Here is a 23,681-nt window from a genome sequence, read left to right on the forward strand (position 1 = left end):
AATGCACGTGAAGCTACACGTACAAGTGCACGTACACGTCGTGTTTCTCAGCCTCTAATGTACGTGAAGCTACACGTACAAGTGCACGTACACGTCGTGTTTCTTAGCCTCTAATGCACGTGAAGCTACACGTACAAGTGCACGTACACGTCGTGTTTCTCAGCCTCTAATGTACGTGAAGCTACACGTACTAGTACACGTACGCGTCATGTTTCTCAGCCTCTAATGTACGTGAAGCTACACGTACAAGTGCACGTACACGTCATGTTTCTCAGCCTCTAATGTACGTGAAGCTACACGTACTAGTACACGTACACGTCGTGTTTCTCAGCCTCTAATGCACGTGAAGCTACACGTACTAGTACACGTACACGTCGTGTTTCTCAGCCTCTAATGTACGTGAAGCTACACGTACTAGTACACGTACACGTCGTGTTTCTCAGCCTCTAATGTACGTGAAGCTACACGTACTAGTACACGTACACGTCGTGTTTCTCAGCCTCTAATGTACGTGAAGCTACACGTACTAGTACACGTACACGTCGTGTTTCTCAGCCTCTAATGTACGTGAAGCTACACGTACTAGTACACGTACACGTCATGTTTCTCAATCTCTCTAGTGTACGTGAAGCTACACGTACTTGTTAGTACTCAGTCAAGTCGTGTTTCATAACCTCTCTAATGTTGAAATTAATGTAACAGCTATGAAAATCAAAGCGCTTTTAGTGCTGCATGAACAGGGTTTTATACGGGTTTTCACCATTATGATTCACGATCATGTATGTATTAATAAGGTGCTGATATGTAGCACAGTGAATCTAAGAGTCCCCGTGTAAAACAACTACAGGGGCCGCCCCAGGTTTATTGAAGCATGATAGTAAATGACAAATTAATATTTTATTGATAATAAAGTTAATGTCGCTGTGTAAGCATGCAAACCAGGATGGAGAATGTAACCAATCCCAGCATAACTCCATCCTATGGTGTTACAATATGAGTTAGGCTTGCCAAGGATTTATTAACCAAAGAAATAAAATAAAAATTTGTTGATCATCCAGGGTGAATTTAAAATATACACTAAAACACGGTTTCCGGTTGGTAATAGATGTTGGCATTAACAAAGACTATACTAATTATGAAATTGAAAACGATCCTTTTCAGGGCCACTGTTAAAATTTTAAATAGTAATTTAAAATGATATATAGATTATTTACATAAAAAATGGATTCTAACCCGGTAGGAACGATAAATAGAGGATATGTAACGGCTGGTGAGTTATTGAAACAGCATAAAAACAAACTCCACGAAGTCTTCCTCCCCGTAAATGTGTGGGGTTTAATAATAGAAAATGAAAATATAAAAAAAGGTGAATGCTTGTGCTATCCCCAACCAAGAAAATGAAATATATACTAATCAAACTTTACTTATTAGCAAGAGTTTGCCTATATTTGCCTTGTTATTCAAAAAACAACTTCGAAAATACAACAGATTAAAGAGAAATAGTTTCTTAATTAAAATGATCAAAATTAAAATAAAGATTTCAAACAATTGTAAATGAAACACCTAAACAAGTTATCGAATCCGTGATATTTTCTCACATTTACACCAAACCAGCAAAAACGTATAACTCAATTCATTTCAATGGAATTCCATTTTCAAAAATAAATACACAAACATTCGTCTATACGTACACTATAAAAAGTATATAAAATAAATTAAACAAAATCAGTCTTGTTTTATTTCAAAACCTTTTTTTCCTTCTTGGTCTATATGGTCAGCAACTCTCTTCTATTTCTATATCGTAGGCTAACTCGTCAGCACTTTCGTAGGTGCCTGTCAAAATGGCGTGCGTTTGTTATTCCCACGTGGGCTATCACGTGATGTTTTAAGGGGGAAACTGTGCGATCATTGAGATCAATGAGATCATTGTGTCACGTGATGGAATGATGTGCTTTGAGTTATGATTGCTTCTTGCTTTGTCAAATCTAGCTCGGTTATTGGAAACATAGATTGCAATTTGTATAGTCCGCACTTTCCCAAACCATATTTTTGATGGTTAAGAGGCAGACGACACTTGTTACTATTAATAGGCATTTTATGTTGTAAGTATCGAGTTTGTGGCTACACTGAACAGGGTTGAAACCCTGTTCAAAAACAATCCTGCCTTTATCTCTACATGCACTTTTTTTCACCAAGTGTTCTTTATGAGCAGCCCTTTAAATTGGATTCTTGTGTCTGGGGAACAGATTTATTAGAATTAATTTTGCCGGTAAATTTAAGTAATAAATCGTGTTTATTTTTGGATACTGCATTATTTTTAAGGCGTTAAATGCGAAATATCAAGCGACTGCATTGATATTAACCATAGTACATGCGTGTGCCTTTAAATAACTCGCTTAAGATGCACTCTTACTCCCAGATAAGATTTACCACGATTAATAATATTGTTTTAATATCTCAAAAAAGATCAATAAATGTCGAAAACAATTATTCTTATGAAGGTTACAGAGTTTAATTTGAAAGAAAAGAGCATAATACACGGTATTTCTACCTTATGAGACTAAAGTAGACCACAGTAAATCTTTTATCAGTCACCAATAATTTAATGTGTTTGCTCATTCTGCTATTAATTCACGGTAACAATCTTGTCATCAGTAATTAATATATTCCATAAATGCATAATTTAGTAAGTAGTTAAAGGTTTATCAGTCAAAATTGATGTTTGTTATACATGCTTATGTATTTATTTTGAATAAGAGTGTCACTTTAGTAAAACCAAGTACTGTAACTTAATGGAATTTTGGCGGTTGTTTTCGTTACTTAATGGAAATTTGATGATTGTGATCTAATCAATTGATAATTGGTTGTCAGAACTCTACTAAATTTTGAAATATGAATCTGTCCGGCGATCACGTCCACGAAGGCATGAAAACATAATAGCTGGTTACATCAACACTTCACTGTATAACATTACAATGTCATTCCATGGATTCTCGGCTTTTAGATGAATATTATACTGGTACAGTCATAAACTAATAAATAAAAACAATTTTATTTTTCTCTTCAACATAAAGATTAGCCAAATAGGAAATGTTCATCAAATAGTTGATGAACTATTCTACAGCTTGTTGAATAAACAAAATCACAAACCATTCAGACTTGCTCCCATTGTCTTTGCATACCACGTCATTTTCTTTGCATACCACGTATGGAAATAAAATATAATTAACTGCATTTCCGTTACAATCAGCCGTCTGCTTTTGCTAATAAATCTTCATTATCGTACCTCGTGTCTTGCACTGCTGATGCTAGTGTCATTGTCTATTTATAGAAACACGTGTTTCGCATGTATGACGTATGTCGATACACGCCAAGCGACAAATTACCTTTACCTATATCTTTGTAGTCTTTATTTCATGCAACAAACCGCTCACATGCGCGTAGCTAGGGCCAATTTGGGATTACACAAATCGATGCCTAGGGATATATTTACCCCTTCACCCCTACCATCCCTTCGGTTTTTTATTTCAAATTCGGGGGTTTTGGTATGACAAAAACTTCATCCTGTCAAAATTTCATTACGCAACTGCGTATTTGCGTACAGTGACCAGCTACGCGCCTGGCTCATCTTAAATATCTACATGAATACAATAAGTCGGTGCGCCTACTGTTTATCATTATCGTTGCATTTTTCCTATTTTTATTAATTTAAAACATGTATTTCTAAATTAAATGGCTCCATCTGGGACCAATTACAAATCCTACTCCTAGACTCTATCTAAGTTCAATCTAATCTCATAATCCTAAAAGTTTTATTAAACATTACTCTTTTACTAACATGTGGTTTGAAATTGAAATAATAATAACAATAATAATAATAATAATATAATAATAACAATAACAATAATTATAATAATAATAATAATAATAATAATAATAATAATAATAATAATAATAATAATAATTTAAAAACTAATTATAATAAAAATAATTATAAAAATCACTATATTAAAAGAAAATAATGATAATAATCCAAATAAGTCCACTGTCACCATGACAACGGTTAGTATGTGTTTTCAGAACGTGACCCTGGTATCAGCCATTGACATCTACGAGGACGAGGAGGCGGAGCTTCTCTTGTCTTACAACTGTGAGTAACCTGTTGTCGTTTATTAACAGATTCACTGATACAATCAAACAGCAATATTGTGTAAAATCTTCTGCTGTGTGTTTTGGGCTTATCAGATGTGATGATGATAGATTAATCACTCTCCAACCACGCGGGACATTTTAAGAACACATGGTTATTATGAAAGCAGCAGGAGGTGGTCCGATCATTTCTGACCCTCCAGTATGGGTCTGTGCTATTGATTGTGGTGAAAATATCGCTTATGTACGACCTCGCTACTTGGATTCATGGTTTAACGGTCCCTGGTTTTCGATGTTTATGTCTAATGCTATGCGTGCTTATTCTATTCAAATTGATGATGTTTTTTTATGAGATTCAAAATTCAAGATTCAAGAATTAGTACAGAATATACAAAAGGCCATGGCCTATGCGGACAAATAAATAATATACAATATAGTGTTTTCGGCTGAATCAGTGCATACATATTACAAAACTTAACAACAACAACAACAACAACAACAACAACAGCAACAGCAACAACAAAATATCGAATATACAAAACATCAACGTCATAAGTTCAGTAAATATGAGTGATGGGGTGTTGTGTCCTGTGTGAATTTCGCGTATCTTATCCCTATCTTGTGGTTATATGAATTCTACTTGGTTTGTCACTCAATTTTTGTTTGAATCTGATGGCTACACAGCATATACTGCTGTCGAAATGTCGAAATAAGTTATCTCGATTTTCTGGTTATGTCGGAGGTGTTAAGTTTAGTAAGACATGTTTTGTATTTCGGACATATCGCGAATGTTCGATATCTCGAAGTATTTCCCGAAGTCCGAACGACTTCGACAAAGCGAGGTTTAAAATACTTGTTATTTGGGGGAAAATACAAATTGTGTCATATTTTCTCCCATTGTACCACGTATTGCTATATTGCATGACTTTTGAGGCGTTCAAACGGCGGTCTGTCGTTTTGGTAAGCTGTGGCACATTTTGTGGATGTAAGCATACTGTTATACTTAACGTTAGGTATATGAGTGGATAAGAATTTTGGTATAGTTTTAATACAAAAGCCCCATTACTAATGCATTCAACGTGTATGCGAACTGAAGTGCCGGTGTACTAGTATGCAGTTCTGCCATCCGAAATAAGGAGAGCGCAACTTTGGATATCAAAAAAATAGATTGGCCTTACTTTTAGCAGTTCAAAGTTCAATAACGTAAATAAACACCACTAGCATATATAAGAAAAAAACATTGCGTAGGCTTTAAGCTTTCATATAGACTTTGTCAAAATCTCAATTATTTAACAAATCAAACACTCCACGCCCCCCACCCCCACACACACATGATATTTCGTATGAAACTGCCCAGTTTATCCATTTAAAGAAATCTTAAATTCTACACAATGTAAAACGCGAATAGTTGTTATTGTTCCTAAACCTCGTGTTGTGTGAGTACACAAATGAAATAATTCTTAATACATGCTATTCTAATACAAAAAAAACAGACTTGTCAGCGCTGCTTACAGTTAAAATACACGATAGCTGAAACGAATTCGTTTGTTTTTTTATTACTAAAGAGATTTAAGGTTAACCGCATCAACACCTGGGCTAATTTTGAATATATTGTTATGTTTAATGTGTTATGCTCATTAGTAACGCTTAAACATTCCAGGGTTTTCATTGCAATCTACCATGAATAAGAGACTGCACTTCAGAATATTTGTACTAGCAGAAATATCTGTTCCGAAATACCATAACCGCATACATCACTAGACTTTCTTTCTTTAGCCTTACAATACCACTACAACCAATCAGCATATGCGTTACAAAATCAGTTAGGCACAAACAGCTGAGTTCCACATTCAATTAGCGTTTTCATTGGTTAGATTAAAATCTACCCCATCGCGCTTAGACGGCATGCACCGAAAAAGGAAACCACACAGGTAAGCTTGGGAAATTTCTAGGAACTGAGTGAGATCGGCCAGTTATAAGCAGCCTGCCACAGTTCTCTTGCGTCAGTAGCTTCTGCAATTCAGAGGAACCCGTACCAATCTTTACTTTGTATTCCGTCGGAATAAACAACACTAACAAACAAATATGTGTGACGACGAAGTTGCCGCTCTGGTCGTGGACAATGGCTCCGGTATGTGCAAGGCCGGTTTCGCCGGTGACGACGCACCCCGCGCCGTCTTCCCCTCCATCGTCGGCCGACCCAGACATCAGGTATGTGCTTATTACTTTTCTTTTTATAACTGCATTAACTTTGTTTGAAAAAGATGATATAACTGGTGATATCTATACTACTGTTCTGTTTATTTAGCTTTGTATTCTTATTTTTTTCATGTAACAGTACTTAAGTATTCCGTCGTCGGCATAGAGAAACGGATTAATATAAAATTTTCATACTTAGAAAGATTTGGTGTACAAATTGTTTGTCTTTCCATATCAGAAATAGAAATAGCTTTATCTGGTTACAGTATGTAAATGTATATCGAGTATGAATTTAAGGCTAGAAATCTAAATTCAGAAAGCGTTCGATGAAGACCATAGAATATCTATTCTGTAAAAGGACTATCCAAGCAATAAAATAACGCTGACTCAGCACTTATGTGAACCACGTGCTTGCAAGCTAAACAAATTTATTTCATATATTTCGCTGAATAAAATACATTAGCAATCTAGCTTTAAATCGAGGTTTACAAGCTGCTATGACTGAATGACTCATGCAGTGAGAAGGCTTGGCTTATCAGCGAGGGGCAAATATGGGGAAACACGAGTTGTGTAGTCAATGAATAAAAGCCTAGCAACGGTTATTGGCTGCATACATTCTTTCTCTTGAGATGATGATGAGATAAAAATAGACCGCATAGTTTGGCAAGATGCATGGTAATTACCTTGGGGAAAGCCGATCTGCTGATAAGCCAGAAATATGAAAACCATATGCACAAGTGATAGTATTAATTTGATATCAACGAATGATAATGAGATATGAATTGCATTAAGGAATGAATTGCTGACTGCTGCTATATCTACTAATTAATATTACACTTTAGATTATGATTCTTTTTAATATAATATTTTTAAGAATCTACATATCAACTGAATCCATTCAATCTTACCTAAGAACAAAATTGACACATACTTATGTGTTTAATTATTACACATGGTTATATTTTACACATTAGTATTTGGCAAAACTTTAAATATATATATGTATATATTAAATGAAATATTTATTTATTATATTGTTATCGGTTAGATAAATCACTAGTAAGAGATTGAATACTGAACCTGTTTTCTTTGTGCATCATCTAAACTCAGGACGGGCAATGAATGGAGAAACTAAGTATGAAATAATTATGTTAAATAATGTGAATTTGGATGCCTGCCTTACCCATGTTTGTTTCGTGTCATTCGATATGTTTTAATAAGTGGAAGAAAGATATACATAACATATTCTGAATAAAATATGTCAACCCTGAAAGATTAGAAAATAAATCATTTCACGTTTGATTTCTGTTGAATTAACAAAAACTGCAAGTAATTAATCTAAGAATCAGTAATATGATCAGGCATCAAATCTAACATTACTCTTAACGACACGATAAAAACAAAACGAGTCTTTACATCGACCACCTTAATTAGAATTAATGATTCAGTGACATAAATAAACAAAAAGGCGCAAAATTGCCTAGATTTGCGCCCTGATATTATTTACACAAATAGTTATACCATTCTCTATGTCGATGACAGGTACAAATGTATTTTGTGACATTGTAAAAAATACACTGTTGAAAAAAAAAATGTGCGCACTTTTGTTTAATTCCATTATATAGCGTGTTTTCGTAAGCGTAAAGCGTTCTAGTTTTTCATGATACCGAAATTATTGCCCTAAGGATCGCCTTCGGTATCAATTTTGGAGCAAATTATTATCATTCTGAAATGACTGTTTCGACTGCAGTTTTGACCGAACGAAAAACACCCTGAAATAAGTAAAAGCAAGTTACACGTGCACCTTAACTTTTGCAAAAGAGTACAATTACGTTTCTATATGTATAACGAATATAACAATGTGTTCTATAATTAGCGTACGCGTAGGCGTTCAAAATAAATATATTTTCGGCGCACCGAAAATGCAGTTGCAACACCAACAAAATTGCGCTTTTAACATGCATACCAATACCTGCATTTATTCTGATCAAAATGATATATAAATCACATATGTAACTTGCAGTAAAATGCATCTTTTGCGTTGATACCAACGATTTGGCATATGTTATACGTAAAATTACATATCTGCATCGGCCACTAAATGCCCAAACTGCATATCCGTTGTTTTATTTCATATTTTAATAGGCCTTTTTTTTCAATGAAGGAGCGAAATCACACTTGCTTTGTTTGATACGTTTGTAACGTATTGTATGAACAACGTGCTAACGTTGATTTTTTTTCCTATCTTCCAGGGTGTGATGGTTGGTATGGGACAGAAGGACAGCTATGTAGGAGACGAGGCCCAGAGCAAGAGAGGTATCCTCACCCTCAAGTACCCCATTGAGCACGGTATCGTCACCAACTGGGACGATATGGAGAAGATCTGGCATCACACCTTCTACAACGAGCTCCGTGTGGCCCCTGAGGAGCACCCCGTCCTGCTCACTGAGGCTCCCCTCAACCCCAAGGCTAACAGGGAAAAGATGACCCAGATCATGTTTGAGACCTTCAACACCCCCGCCATGTACGTCGCCATCCAGGCCGTGCTCTCCCTGTACGCTTCCGGCCGTACCACCGGTATTGTACTCGACTCTGGCGATGGTGTCACCCACACCGTCCCCATCTACGAAGGTTACGCTCTGCCCCACGCCATCCTCCGTCTGGACTTGGCCGGCAGAGATCTTACTGACTACCTGATGAAGATCCTCACCGAGCGTGGTTACTCATTCACCACCACCGCCGAGCGTGAAATCGTCCGTGACATCAAGGAGAAGCTCTGCTACGTTGCTCTTGACTTCGAGCAGGAAATGGCCACCGCCGCCTCATCTGCTTCCCTCGAGAAGAGCTACGAGCTTCCCGACGGTCAGGTCATCACCATTGGTAACGAGCGATTCCGTTGCCCAGAGTCCCTGTTCCAGCCTTCCTTCCTGGGAATGGAATCTGCTGGTATCCATGAAACCACATTCAACAGCATCATGAAGTGCGACGTCGACATCCGTAAGGATCTGTACGCCAACACCGTCCTTTCCGGTGGCACCACCATGTTCCCCGGTATTGCCGACAGAATGCAGAAGGAAATCACTGCCCTTGCTCCTTCAACCATGAAGATCAAGATTATTGCTCCCCCAGAGCGAAAATACTCCGTCTGGATCGGTGGCTCCATCTTGGCTTCCCTGTCCACCTTCCAACAGATGTGGATCTCCAAGCAGGAGTACGACGAGTCCGGCCCATCCATCGTCCACAGGAAGTGCTTCTAAGCTGGATGACTCTAAAAATAGACTGCTTTTTCAAATTACACACATTCTTGACCTACGTGACTCTATGCAAATTAATAATGACGTCAGAGCACTTTTAAAAGAACTCGCAACATTCGTTTATTATTATTTGTTATTTGTAAAATTATTTATTTTTCAATAACTTATTATGAAGCCTATATGCTCGTTTTTATCTTTGCCCGCATTTCGAACAATGCTTATTTTTCCGTTCAAAGATTTTGCACAACTTTTAACTAACAAACAAAAATGTCATAAGTCACATTATGAGGAAAAAAAGTTGTAAAGAAATGTGATTTTACTTCTTTTTTTAAATTGGGTTGACCTTTGTTTCGAACCTGACCCGGAAGTGCCTTCTTGAGAGGTGAATAACGGGCGACAACTCGGAAATGAATACATATCTGGTACATGATCGTGTCAAGAACTTGTATTATTGTATGGTTTCAGTTTTAGTCACTGTTTTTTGTGACTTTAGGCTTTAACTATTTACATGCCCATATGCTGTTAGTTAAATATAAAATGCTGGTATTTTTGAGAACCGAATTCCGCGTAATAAATGTTTTAATTTGTACACGATTGCCTTTGTTTCATTTAAAAAACAAACATATTATTGGTTGATCGAACTTAAAAGTAGATCAAATTCAGTTTTATTCGGAGAAAAAAATGGGATTTTCAAGACAACTTAAAGTTACATCAAAATGTATTACTAAGTATATCGATACAAAGACATGATGGTAGATCATGTTCAGTGAATTCAATGGCGATTTATAGGATTTCAAAAGTGTTGTCTTATACGATGGTTAATAGGAGCTTAAATCGAACATGGCTGGTATTAAAAGAAATTATTTTTTTTTTAATTTTCCTTTGTTCCGAAACAAGCATAAATTGCATATTCATTTTTATTTAAGAATGAAGGTCTAGAAGAACACATTATTAAAAATAAAACAGATTTAAGAACGCTCCAGGAACGTACTTAGAAATAGATTAGCTAAAACATAGCGAATGAAGTTTGTTAAATGAGACCACGACTAAATCTGGAAAATGAAAATGACTTGTTAAAAGAGGCTGAATTTACTGATCTATAAACTGGTTAAAACATTACGATAGAAGTTTTGCTTAAATACGACAACCAGTTGTTGGAGAAAGGTTATCTTTTGTAAAAAATAAAATAAAAACGACTGGTTAAACAGGGTAATGAATACTTGTGAAAATAGATGTTTATTAACTAGGACAACACTTGATTGAATAACGGCCAAGCTATAAGAGGACATTGATAAGAACATGATAGGTCAGCACTTGAATGCTCTATGAATTAAGTGTACAACTGTACAGTGTACAATAAACACATGTATTGGTTTATTGAAAGTTTTTATGATCTGTTTAATGAAAGTCGCCCAAAATAAAAACGATATAATTATCGTGAAAGTGATTGGTCAGAACGGGCTATACTGAAAAAATATTGTCCAAAGATGTAAATGACGTAAGCAAGGGTTTGTTGAATGAACGAATAGAATGAAATAATTGGTTAAAACGCTAAACATCCGACTTGCATCCCCCATCCAAGCCCTTCATTGCTACTCTATTTGAATTAAATATTTGTTATGGTTGACCGTTCCATGGCGAAAGCCGAGCGTTTAGGCCAAAAACAACCTCTTAGTTTCCACATGTCCAAAACAAATAGGGTATGTAGGTAGGTAGGCATATTTTTCCCCATTTTACTTTTTTGGTTTGGAGAACCGGGATTCTGTACTCAACCATGCTATTACAGGGTAGATCACTTGGAGAGAAATAAAATATAAAATGGTCAAGTTTAAACAAATGCATATTTGTTAGGAAAGTATTAAAAAAAAACAATACTACGGTAAAAAGGTGTATTGTCGGGAGGACAAAATAAAATATGACGGTTGGTCAGGTTAGTGGAAACAGGTGCAGTCTGGGCAACGAAATCAGTGTTAGGTAGCGGCCCATACAATTAGTTATTTTTAAAACTAAGTCCACGCAAATGGGCTGTACGCACATAAACGTATGCCAATGGTTTTCGTTGAACAGAAATGTCTGTTTAAGGTAATCCATCCATGATTATTACAAAACATACTACAATTTTAAAGTTACAAAATGTTGAGTTAGAATATGTTTCACCGAGAGCTTTTTAATATTATGATTATAAAAAAAGTATATATATATTTTTATTATTTAATATAATGTCTTGTACTGTGTTTATTTATTACCTCCCTTGGTATATCATACCATAATAGTAGCGTCATTATGGTGTTATCAAAATTGTAATCTATGCAAAAAATACAAAATTAATCAATATAAATTCAACCGTAAATATTTAAAAATCACTACCTCATCTTTGTATCTTAATGAGAGATATCATACCTTAAAAAAACCTTTACCGGTAAATTAATGGTCTGTCACAGGATCTTAGTCGTCAATTCAAACCCCTTATTTAAGAGCATCGTAGATGGCAAAAAGTGGATTTTTATTGATAGACCACTTTGTCTTTGACTTAAGGTAGGTTGGAGTCTCTCATGAGGACGAAAATACAAACTTCTGTCACAGGGGCGAGCGAGTTTGAAATAACCTGATTTTTAATCCTTTCGTTTCATTATATCGATAAGACAATGATGTCCCTTTTCCATTATTTCCATTTTCATAATACATTTTCAAAATAAATTCTTAACTGTTTAATCACCTTTACTTCTTATTACCATACATTCCATGTTAGTAGAATTGGTTATTGATCAACTTGCTAATAAGGGCCGAGCCCAGGATTTGACGTTATAGGGTGCGCACTTTAGGGACCCCTAAAAGAGGCTGTGAATATGCTTATGGGGTTTGGCTTTTTGAAGTCTAAAACGGTGCATTTTGGTGTAGTTCATGCATAATTTCTCTCCCATAAGTACCATAATGTCATGAAGTGTTCACTTGCACAATTTTATAAGGGGGTGTGGGGGTCGCCAGTTGCTCCCATCTCCCCGTGTCCGCTTGTGGTGATGATGAGTAAGAATGCTGCCGAATGATAAAAATCTGCTTGACTTGTAATACTATGTAAAAAAAGGAACCAAAAAAATAGCGTAAAGTGGAAACTAAGCGGAATGATAAGCGAATCATGATCATGGTAATTCATGTTACCTCTTTTCTAAGCATGTTCGTGAGATAATTCTAGGAAATATTACAGGTACTTGTCTGATTCTTCCTCGATACAAGAATACTATTCATAGCAACCCGTGGAATGTGCCCCATGTAACACTCGCGCACGTGCCCGTGTTTTCCAGGTAGACAGACACAAATTGTTTTCTTATATGTCCGTGTCTTTCTGTTCTCGTACAATGGAGCGATGTAGCTATGCGTATGATTTATCATTGTCGAACCTCTGATTTTCCAGGTAGAGAAAAACGATTTGAATGCTAATATGTACGAGTATGATAGTCTAGTCGTTAGAGCATGAGGGCAATATTTCGAGGATCTGAGTGATTATAACATGCAAGCAGTAAGGACTAGCAACATAAATATGTTGTATATGTGTTAATTATATGTGTGATTAATGGTATGCGCCGAAATGATTTTACAATGATTTGATTTTGTGTGTCTGCCGGATTGTTGAGAACTTTGTTCAAGTTAACAATGTTGTTAACGTCATCATTGTTAACCTTCAAAATATTACTGCTCTTGACGTGTTTATTTGATAAGCTTGTATAGCCAATTGTATAAAACTGGTTAAAGTTTTGGTTTTGTCAAAGTTATCCAAAATGTTTATTGATTGGTCAATATTTATCCAATAGTAACTTCTAACCAATTAAATTGTTTTAAACACTCAACTAGCCAAAGATAACCCGTGGAGAATTTATTAGAGTTTTATACAATTGGCTGCTGCAGTATATCTAACAAGATATCAATTTGTTAACTTTCGCATTATTACTACTTTTGACGTTTAATGGATAACCTTTTGATCTGCAGTATTTCTAACAAGATTTCAGACTACTAGATCAGCTTAAGTATATAAGCACATCAACAAATAATTCACCGTCTAAAAGTTAACAACTATCTCTTCAATCACGTTGTTCTCTTCAATACAGTTTTGAGCAATCGGCCCACTGTGGCTAATAAAGGCGTCCCCACAGCCCTATGAGTCACGAAGCCCTGTTTTACATCATTTGAATGTGATTTTCAAAACAGGTTTTAACAGTTATCGAAAAATAATCCAACAATTCCCACTTAAAATACTGCAAATAGGTGAAAGTTACCCCCCAATCATAAGTCAACCACATAATTCAAAGAAATTTCACTGTGTTGAAACGTTATATATTTCCAATGTTAACATGGTAAATAAATGATTTCTGTTGAAACGATACATCTACAGGTTGACATTATTTATATGGTGATTTTTTATGTCTTACCTTGGTGTAGAAAATAATAACATATATAATTCGAAAAAAGAAAGCTGCATTTATTTAAATTCATAACATGTCTCATGGGGATATGCTGTGTTTAACTCGCAGACTTCAGAGATTTTTATTATTTGATTTTATTTCCAGTTTATGTACAAAACGAATAAATATTTTTCTTTTTTAAACTGTATAGAAGAAACGTCTTACTAAATAAGTCTATAGCTCAGATCAACATAAGCATGACTGTCTATCATGTGGCATTGATCATGACAAATTCCTAATCGATGATGCTCGCTATCAACTTGCAGGGGATAAGCAAGCCTCCTGTGGCTGATGGTCTGGTATTTAGAATCTGCTAATGTAACACATTATCGTAAACCAGAGTGTAATGATGCTATGTGTACAACATGCGTCTGGTTTAACCTCTCATGAATGAGAATGATGTAACATAGCATCTGGTATTTGTCTTGTTTGCGTGGAGTGGAGTTTGCATAGTTCTGCCTTTATCATTATCATCATTACTATTATTATTATTATTATTATTATTATTGTATTTATTATTATTATATTTATTATTATTATTATTATCATCATTACTATTATTATATTTATTATTATTATTATTATTATTATTATTATTATTATTATTATTATTATTATTATTTATTATTTTTATCATTATTATTGTAACTTTTATTATTATTGTTATTATTATTATTATTATTATTATTATTATTATTATTGTTAGTATTTATATTAATATTATTTATATTAATATTATTATTAGTTTTTTTATTAATATTATATTTATTTTTATTATTATTTGTTAAAGGGTCATTTACTTTTTTTCAAAACTTGACCTAAATGTTTGGCATGATTATCCCCTGCTGTGTGCATCCCTTGTTTATTGCACAGATGTCACGGTAGGGGCCATTTCCTGTGTATTTGTTTATTGGCTAAGGTCCGTTTATGGCTAACACTTTTGGAATAGATAATCTCATTGTCTCACTAATACTTTTAAACAGTATGCATAGCTAATGTTTTTATTAATGAAACCGATTGGAAATATCTTAAAGACAAATAAGAGTGCTTAGTTTTTATATAATTACAGAACATACATATTAAAGTCCATTTTAAATGCACGGTCACCGTTGTTATATTCAAATAGTGAAGCATCCTGGTTATATCACATTAATTGGCTACTTTGTATGACATAACTTGTGGTCTTATTCTAAGTTATTGTAATAATAATGTTTATTATTATTTGTAAAGAAATACAACAAAAAGATAAGATGTTTTGTCCATTTCTATAATAAAACCTATAAAACTGCCCAGCTGGACACTCAGATCGGAGACCTGATAGACAGCACAAGCTTATAGAAAGCTTAAATAGAGCTTTTAACAATCGTTTCATTTCAACCAGGCAAACCTTCTATTATTATTAATTTTTAATAATTGATATGCTGCATTACGTTGCCAGTCAATAACGAGGGGTGAATGAGAAGAGGTTCTAATTGACATTAAATATAGAAGACGATAGAACCTTTTCACTTTCACCCCTCGATATATTAACATTCAATATATGTTTTCATTTAATTTTCTGATGAAGTTTTTTATTCCTATTACTATTGCTTCTGTTTCGTTTTAGTGTTTTGGCAATTACGTTCGTTGAAGGTGAAGGTCATTTATCCATTTATTAATTCTGTGATATTTTATAAGGTGTATGTATGAGTAACTGTTGCGGCTCGTACTTGGGTTTACGCCATACCTTACATATTTTACGCTTACTAAACTTCATAAAATCTTAGGATTGTATTTTCTCTTCATTCAGGAGTAACTGAAAGTCTAGTACATAGCAAAAATGTCCATTTCAATGATATTTATCGACCTATAAATAAAATAATCTGACAAATACAATAGATTTATTGAGTATTCAGATATAATTTTTTTTTTTTCATTTGCACGCTTGGTAAGCAAAGGTTAATTAGTTTCGCTATTCTGATGATGGCAAATATACATAAGAAATAAGGCTCAAGATAACGCTATTTTTTTTGTACAATTTTCCAATTTATTCAAGATTACTCGGTATTAAATCGGTATATGGTTAGGTAATAAATATACGTTTGGAAAAAACCTACACTTGTGTGATTTTCGTATCATACAACATTGTTAACAGTCAAGTCACAAACGGCCTTTTCCCGATGCGCAGTGCTATTTTCTCCTTCCTAGAGTACTTGTAAACTGTCTAGCGGCCTTGTAAAAACCTGCATGTCTGCATATTTATAAGAAGGTCACACGCACTGATGTGTATTTGATTGTTGTTTCCAGAAAATTGGTTTCTTCGAGAATCGTTTGGAAAAATGGGTGCAAAATGGTCTTTTCGTCTCATTAGTCTGAAGGCACTAAAATGATATATTTAGTGTCATTTCAGACAATCCCAATTAAAGTTATATTTAGCTCTACACTAGCAGATTTTGGGGAAGGGGTAGGGCTCATCGGGCCCCTTCTCCCGCCCCTTAAGCTGTTAGTTTTTGGTCATCATTTTAAGTTATACGAATTTCGTTTCAGAAGGACGGGCGTATGTTAAAAGGTTGCGCCCCCAAGCTATCCCCCACCTCTTATGTCAATTCCAGGAACCGCCCCTGCTCTTTATTTGAAACGTTTTCTTCCCTATTGTCATATCTAGCGCTATTCTAGATTTAATTCAATAATCTAACAACCATTAAAATCTCACTGTTATAAATATAATTTCTATAGCGATTTCGAAGACAAGATCTTTAACGTCTGAGTCTAAGATTAACTCCACGCGACGAGGGAATCCTGTCTGCAGTTGCGAAAGCGAGGCGGATGTCCTACATATAGTTTCTCTTCGCCTCATGCAGGGGTATTTTGTTGACGTTTATGGCCACTGCAACACTCTCAACGACCTTGCGTTATATCCTGATTTATTTAAAGCTGCAATCTCACAGATTAAACGTTTGACAACTTTTTTTTTATATTTGTCTTTGAACGAGCCAAGTTTTAAGGAAAATCCATTGAAGTTATTGAAAATAACTAGTTAAATAAGACTGCTGACCAAAAATAAGATTGCAGAATTTTATATTTAAGCTCAAAATTTTTCGTACGGAAATATGAAAATTTACGATCTGATTTTTTGCCATCAGTCTTATACACAATTGGGTTGCAGATTATAAGTATCCACCATGGCCGCTCTTGTAAGATAGATTCATTCCGACCCGGATTCGTTTCCGCAGAACACCCTACGCGGCTATGGTAGATGCTTTTTCTCCCCGCTCAGTTAAACAAAATTAAGTAAAAAAATATTTTTTGCTGGAACTCTTTTGTGCTTAGTGAAAATTATTGCGTATGGATATGCGATAATTCGTGGTTGTTATGGATATGCGCGCAGTGATTCAGATTATGTTAATAGTCAAATCGATCTTTAAATTGTTCTAAAGAGAGTGAAGCATTTTTTCGTGAAAGGTGCGTGAAAACTGTTTTATGGTGACATTTGAAGCGAGAAATACTTAATAAGCGTTCTAAATATTTCCACAAGAAAAGATTTCCATGATGCTACAGACGACAGTCTTCAACAAGGGAGGTAATTACAATGTGGTGACCATTAAAAAGTCGTGGGCAAGATCTGGGAGTGGGTTATATTATTTGTCTTAGGCAAGATGTTGCAGGAGAGTGTGGTTTTATGTCGTTTGCGAAACCGTAGCGCCACTTGCACGTACACCCTGGTCTCTAGAAAATGGAACCAGGGCATTGACAAGCGAGTGCGCTAACCTTTGCGCTTGCCGGGCAACTTGTCAACGGCATTTAACGCCGACTGCATTTCTTTTCTTGAAATTAACCGTTGTTTAATCGTTATATGCAATGATCCCTAAAGACAAGAAAATGAATGGCTCAAATCTTGGCAAAGTGAGAAACGATATTAACGCCTGTCGGCAGCTGAAATGGAAGATAAATAAATTGACGAATGGTGGTCGTGATGTAACAGACTAGATTATGGAAATACCAGTCTCGGCCTGATCTTGTTTGGAAGTAGATGGCAAGTCGGCAAGTAAATAATAGTTCAAAAGTAGCATACCTTTGGGTCTTAAGCAAAATATTTGTGAGATATACAAGTGTCTTACACAATTGCAAAAAATTGTCAGTCTTTTATTTATTTGGTCTTGACATTGCAGTTTGACCTTCTTTCTTAGTGTTGAACCTTTTGCAAATGAAGTTTGGACCACGAGTACAGTTTTGCAAATCGATACCAACATTGCACTTGCATGACCTTTACCAAGACTTTTCGACCTACCTATTTATGTATTTTTTATGGTCGTACACGTATGAAATATGCCTCTTATCGTGGAAAAGAGGGAGACAATCCATGCAGTTATTTTAAATAGCTTTACAGAGTAAAAGGGATAAAAGGGATATACAATGTACAATGTAGTGCCAGATTTCAAAGGTTGTGCATTGAACAAGCATATGATTATCGTATAAATACGTTACAAACGGTATTGGGGAACTCAATATAATAACTTTTATTTAACAAAAATGGAAGAAATTACACTTGTTGACATACGTTGCGTATTGAATGTTTCACAAATAAGGCTACTCTTGTCAATAGTTTAACATGTGTGCAAGTTAACAGTTCCTTGTATGTAATTGTATTTGGCCTCTTAAAATTATAGTTTGGTAGATATCTTCTTCTGATATTTGAAAAGGATGGGCAAGCTAGTAAGTAGTGGTATTCATCACCAAGGTCTGACCTACAAATATGACAGTATCTTTCTGCGTAGTCAACATTATTATACAGTACCTTCTTATTTCTATCGGGAATTTCTGGTTCGCCATACGGAATTTACTCCGATAAAGGTTTTTTTTTGCAGTATTGTTGATATATTTACCGAATTCTCTAAAACAATGTGCCTTTTTAGTGAACATGTTAAAATTAACCATTTTATAACTACATGTACAATGTTCTACAACAGTTATATACCATGAAATAGGTCGGTTTGGAAAACATCCGGCCCTCATGCATCCGGCCCTCAAACTTTAAAATTAAATCATGCCTACCTTCCTACCCTATTTTTGGAGATGTTTGTGGAAACAAAGAACTTTTTGGGGCTTAAGAGCTTGAGCAGACGGCAGAATCATATTTTTTTAATAGCATTCCTTGGTTATTCTTTGCCGTGGTAGGTCAAATCAGTACACATGACCTGTAATGTATATTGTCTCCGATGGCCAATCTTTCATATAAAACATTAAGACAAAAGTAAATCTTTATGGATCATTTGCATGACGTTCATGTATTTTTACGTGTCTTTTGTTCTCTGTGTTGGTTTCATTTTCGTGCAAGATATACGGTGGCCGTCCCAATGGTCGGTAATACCACAATATGAACTCTTGATTTAAAAGGATCATGCGAATCTGTAGCATTGTCTTAGAAGTAAAAAGAGACCCTGGTGTGTCATTAGACTGTATTAGTTTTAGAAAGATCGCTTTTTTTCTTGATGTTTTTTATTAGGGCGTTGTTGTTGGTAATAAACTTAGATTATGGTTTTATGTTGGTTTCACGAACTGTGTATTTGGTGTGACAGTTTCACATAAAAATGGAAAACCGGTTTTATCCTTCGTTTTTACGAGCACCGAAACTGTTTTTTTGAAACTATCGAAACCCCCTCCGGAGGCGGTTTCGTTGGTTCGTTTCATCCGAAAACTAGCTCACTTTGAAAAACAACAACATGGCGGAGAGTGAATCAACACGTGTGTTAAATCACCAATTTAAAGATAAAACAAGCGGACGACCGTCTGCGGTATCATTGTTTTCGAAGAAATTCAGTAATTATAAATGGTTACATGTAGAAGCTCCCTCATGTTAATGAAGCTGAACACAACTTCAAGCAAATATTTCGAAACAGGTTTTCAAACCGCCGAAACCATTGAAACCAAAAATGAAACTAGTTTGGTATCAACGCATTTGGGGGTTGCTTTGTCGTTTTCCCATCATCGCCTCGCCGGATACCCCCCCCCCCCCCCCCACACACACACACCCTACTACGTTATGTATCACTGTGAGGTGTTACGGAATAGGTACGATGGTTGCCGACGATGTTTTCTCATGAATGTTTTATATTTAATACACAGTGGGAGGGAATGTTCAAACAAGAAACTGTTTCAATCACTTAGTTTTCATTAAGTTTTGAGGAATATTTGTTTGTAAAGGTAAACAATTCATTATTTGCTTCATGTGTTATACGGTGTGAGCGAATTCTACGAAGGAAAATATTTTTATTTAGCGATTTTTTGGATTTCAGTTCTCATTTAATATGAAGTTTGTGTCTTTTGACCGATTGAAAAAAGTATTGTGTCAAAGTAATTGCACAAGATTTTGATGATATCTTTTCAAAGTAGTTAAAGTGTTGTTTTTTCATCTGACTAAAATTTGCTTTTGTGTTTCAAAAATGCAAATATTTTCTTATAAGAAAAATAATCACCTCAAAGCCAAAAGTCATTGTTGATTTAAGAGTGTCAAATATTTTGGCATCTGAATCCATTCCTTATCTTCTAACACTCTGTAAAAATATTCGTTCATTGAATTTGATCAGCTCTCAAACACATGTTTTAACGGACACGTTTATTATGCACCAGTCAATTGTAACCACGCCCACTGCCCCCCAGGTCCGGGTGTATACCGGGGATAACCGAGGAAATGGGCCGTGTTTTTACCTTCCTGGTGGGCTCGCAGTGCCGGTTGAATGCGGTGGTTTTGTCTTCAAGCCAAATATAGCGGGGAATGGGCCTTGCCTAGGGTCCCTGGGGTGCGGGGGGCAATTGGCGGGGATTAAACCATCAGTTCGTTCCCACAGGGCGGGAATTTTACCCGGGCTTGGCTGGACCAAAAGTCAAAGTTCCCGCTATTCCCTGGACCTGGGGGCGTGGTTACAATGGACTGGTGTATTATGATTGCTAAATAGTGAACCTTTAACAAAATAGAACATTTTGTCGTATGGTTTTTCAATCCCAAATTCTATAGTGGCGATTCCTTAAACATACTATAAGCTAACCCAAATGTGAGAACACATATGAGAAATGATAGAATCTGATTGAACGCGATAAATAAGATTAAGTATAGATCCTTCTTACAATATCAAATGGATGATTGCCTACATGAACAATAAATACAAGTAAAGGGAAACTACAAATACAACGGAAACAACAGCGACAATTCAAATCGCCTACGCAGTGATCTCCCTTGACGAGCAGATAAGATTTCTGTTACCACGTACTAGCTGGATCGCAGTGTTTTCTTGTTTAATACTTAAATGTTTTAATTTATTTATTTTTTAAATAATGTTTCACACTGAATATTCATGCGATGTGTTTGTAAAGGTCCATTAAATAACGATGTTTACAATTTATTTTTAGTTTTTTGTTGTTTTTTTTCGTGTGTTTTTTTCAAATGATTATTTTTACTTTTAAATGCCGTCACGTGATTTTGCGATTCATCACGTGATATGCGTGATTTCTATAAGGAAAAGGGGAAGTAACCGCTGCATTGAGTTTCGGCAAAGCCCTTGGGCGTTATTCATAATACTACTAAAGTAATTTCCTAACTTAATTCAATTTCCATATATTTTCCTACTCAAAATAAAAGGAAAGTAGTATGTGTTTTTAATTAAATTATTCATGTATTTTCAATAAAATCAATGAAAAAAGTAGTTCATTTATTATAAAGTTATTATTTCGAATACTTAATTTTGGAAATTGACTTTTATAAAAAAATGATGTTTTATGAATACCAATCCAGAAGCCCAAAGTTTAAACAAAATTCTTCTTGATGACACAAAGATAAAGGCTAAGCAAACGCTTAACGAAATACTTTCAACGTCGCAAGACAAAACACATACAACGCAAATATCAATATATTATTATTAGTTAATGTTGGAATTATTGCTTTGTTACTGTCTAAAGGCAGCCAAAACCCATTGAAAGGAGAAAACGATACTTCAAGTTACGTAATTGTGTTAGTTCCATTTACAGTTGCATGTACTGCAGTGTAATTTATTTATGGTTACATCCATGGAAACAAAATATTAATAAAAAGGATAGTTCGTGCAATTAAACAGTATACTGATTTTAATTGAATCAATGAGAGGTTTTCGTAAAAAATGATTTAAGCGTATGTATTGATTAGATGAACCATATTATTCACTCCAAATGCATCAGTTTGTTTATGTTTTGTATATAAACAAGTCAGTTATTCTTCTGTGAAATATACGTGCAGCCGATGCGCGTGCGCAAAATAAGCACAGCTCATATTTATGCAATTTATTGACCATTCATTTGTTTCTTAATTGGCAGATACAGTTCTAAATCAAAACGCTTGCTTTGGATTTTTTTAATTTACCTTTAACACTAATGGATTGACATACAGCATATGGTTAATGCATTAAATATTATCAATCTCCATGATTTATTGCACGTTAGAGTGTTTTAACTTTACATCTCACAGGGTTATGTTTCCTCTATTTCAGATGTAAGCCACTTCCAGAAGTTAAAAGAAGAAGTAAGCAATGATTTCGATATCCACTGGAACGCCGAGCCTTTACATATAGGTGCGGTAACTGTTACAGTTTGGTTGTGTAGTGGTGTAACGAGCCTTTACATATAGGCGCGGTAACTGTTACAGTTTGGTTGTGTAGTGGTGTAACGAGCCTTTACATATAGGCGCGGTAACTTTAACAGTTTGGTAGTGAAGTGGTGTAACGAGCCTTTACATATAGGTGCGGTAACTGTTACAGTTTGGTAGTGTAGTGGTGTAACGAGCCTTTACATATAGGTGCGGTAACTGTTACAGTTTGGTTGTGTAGTGGTGTAACGAGCCTTTACATATAGGCGCGGTAACTTTAACAGTTTGGTAGTGTAGTGGTGTAACGAGCCTTACACTATATAGGCAATCTTGGTAAAAGACCACTAGACATAACTACGACCCAAATGTATAACCTGTAGTCCTTGTCGTGTTGGAAAGATAATCACCATATAAGTGCCAGTTTCCCAGCCCGTGCGGGCTTCCTTTAGGAGTGTATCTCCCCAATTGCGTCAAAGAGGTACGGTTGTGAATCCGAGCGGAGTTAAAAGGCATGATTCCTGAAAAATAAAATATAATATGTACGTCCCCTTTTTCCCACTGAGAGTCAGTAAACATGAAAGTAATACTGTTTTCTGTTTAGGCACTAAAGGTCGAACTGAATAACTCTTAGATCAATGTCCTGGTAACAAAACCCCTATACTTGTGGTCTGATTTAGATGTCAAGGGAAAGGGTTTCTGTTATGTCACGAAGGGAAAACCTATTACTTTTTAGAGCGGCATTCTCACAGATAACGTTTTGACAACTTTTTTATTTTTTGTTTTGGAATATGCCAACTTTAGCGTAAATGTCTGGAAACCAGTCATAAGAAGGCTGATTAAAGAATACGAGTATATCGCATTGTTTCAAATTTATGGTCTAAAAAATGTTTATGGCCAAAAGCGTTACTAACGCTTTAAGAAAAAATGAAATGTTCGGCTGTTCTTTCGAACAATTGAGATCTGTTCTTTTGTGAGTCATTTTATAAGACTGAATTGAAGGCATTGATGCCAAAATCAGCTGATTCTGAGACAAAAAAG

The 23,681-nt window shown here is 35.3% G+C and overlaps 2 protein-coding genes across 2 annotated transcripts in view; both read left to right on the forward strand.

Annotated features, from left to right (window-relative positions):
* Positions 1 to 22,685, forward strand: part of LOC128223386 (GTPase-activating Rap/Ran-GAP domain-like protein 3) — a 131,201-nt gene extending 108,516 nt beyond the window's left edge. The window contains exons 22-23 of the mRNA XM_052932667.1: positions 4,081 to 4,150; positions 22,549 to 22,685. Coding sequence (XP_052788627.1) covers positions 4,081 to 4,150; positions 22,549 to 22,685 — 207 coding nt within the window. The remainder of the gene's footprint in view (positions 1 to 4,080; positions 4,151 to 22,548) is intronic.
* LOC128224306 (actin, adductor muscle-like) lies at positions 6,144 to 10,191 on the forward strand. The gene is made up of 2 exons (XM_052934117.1): positions 6,144 to 6,360; positions 8,601 to 10,191. Exons 1-2 carry the CDS (start codon positions 6,235 to 6,237, stop codon positions 9,603 to 9,605), a joined length of 1,131 nt encoding a protein of 376 aa, XP_052790077.1. The 5' UTR covers positions 6,144 to 6,234; the 3' UTR covers positions 9,606 to 10,191.
* Positions 22,686 to 23,681: the final 996 nt, after the last annotated feature.

The sequence above is a fragment of the Mya arenaria genome, chromosome 17, assembly GCF_026914265.1.
Source record: "Mya arenaria isolate MELC-2E11 chromosome 17, ASM2691426v1".
NCBI lineage: Eukaryota > Metazoa > Mollusca > Bivalvia > Myida > Myidae > Mya > Mya arenaria.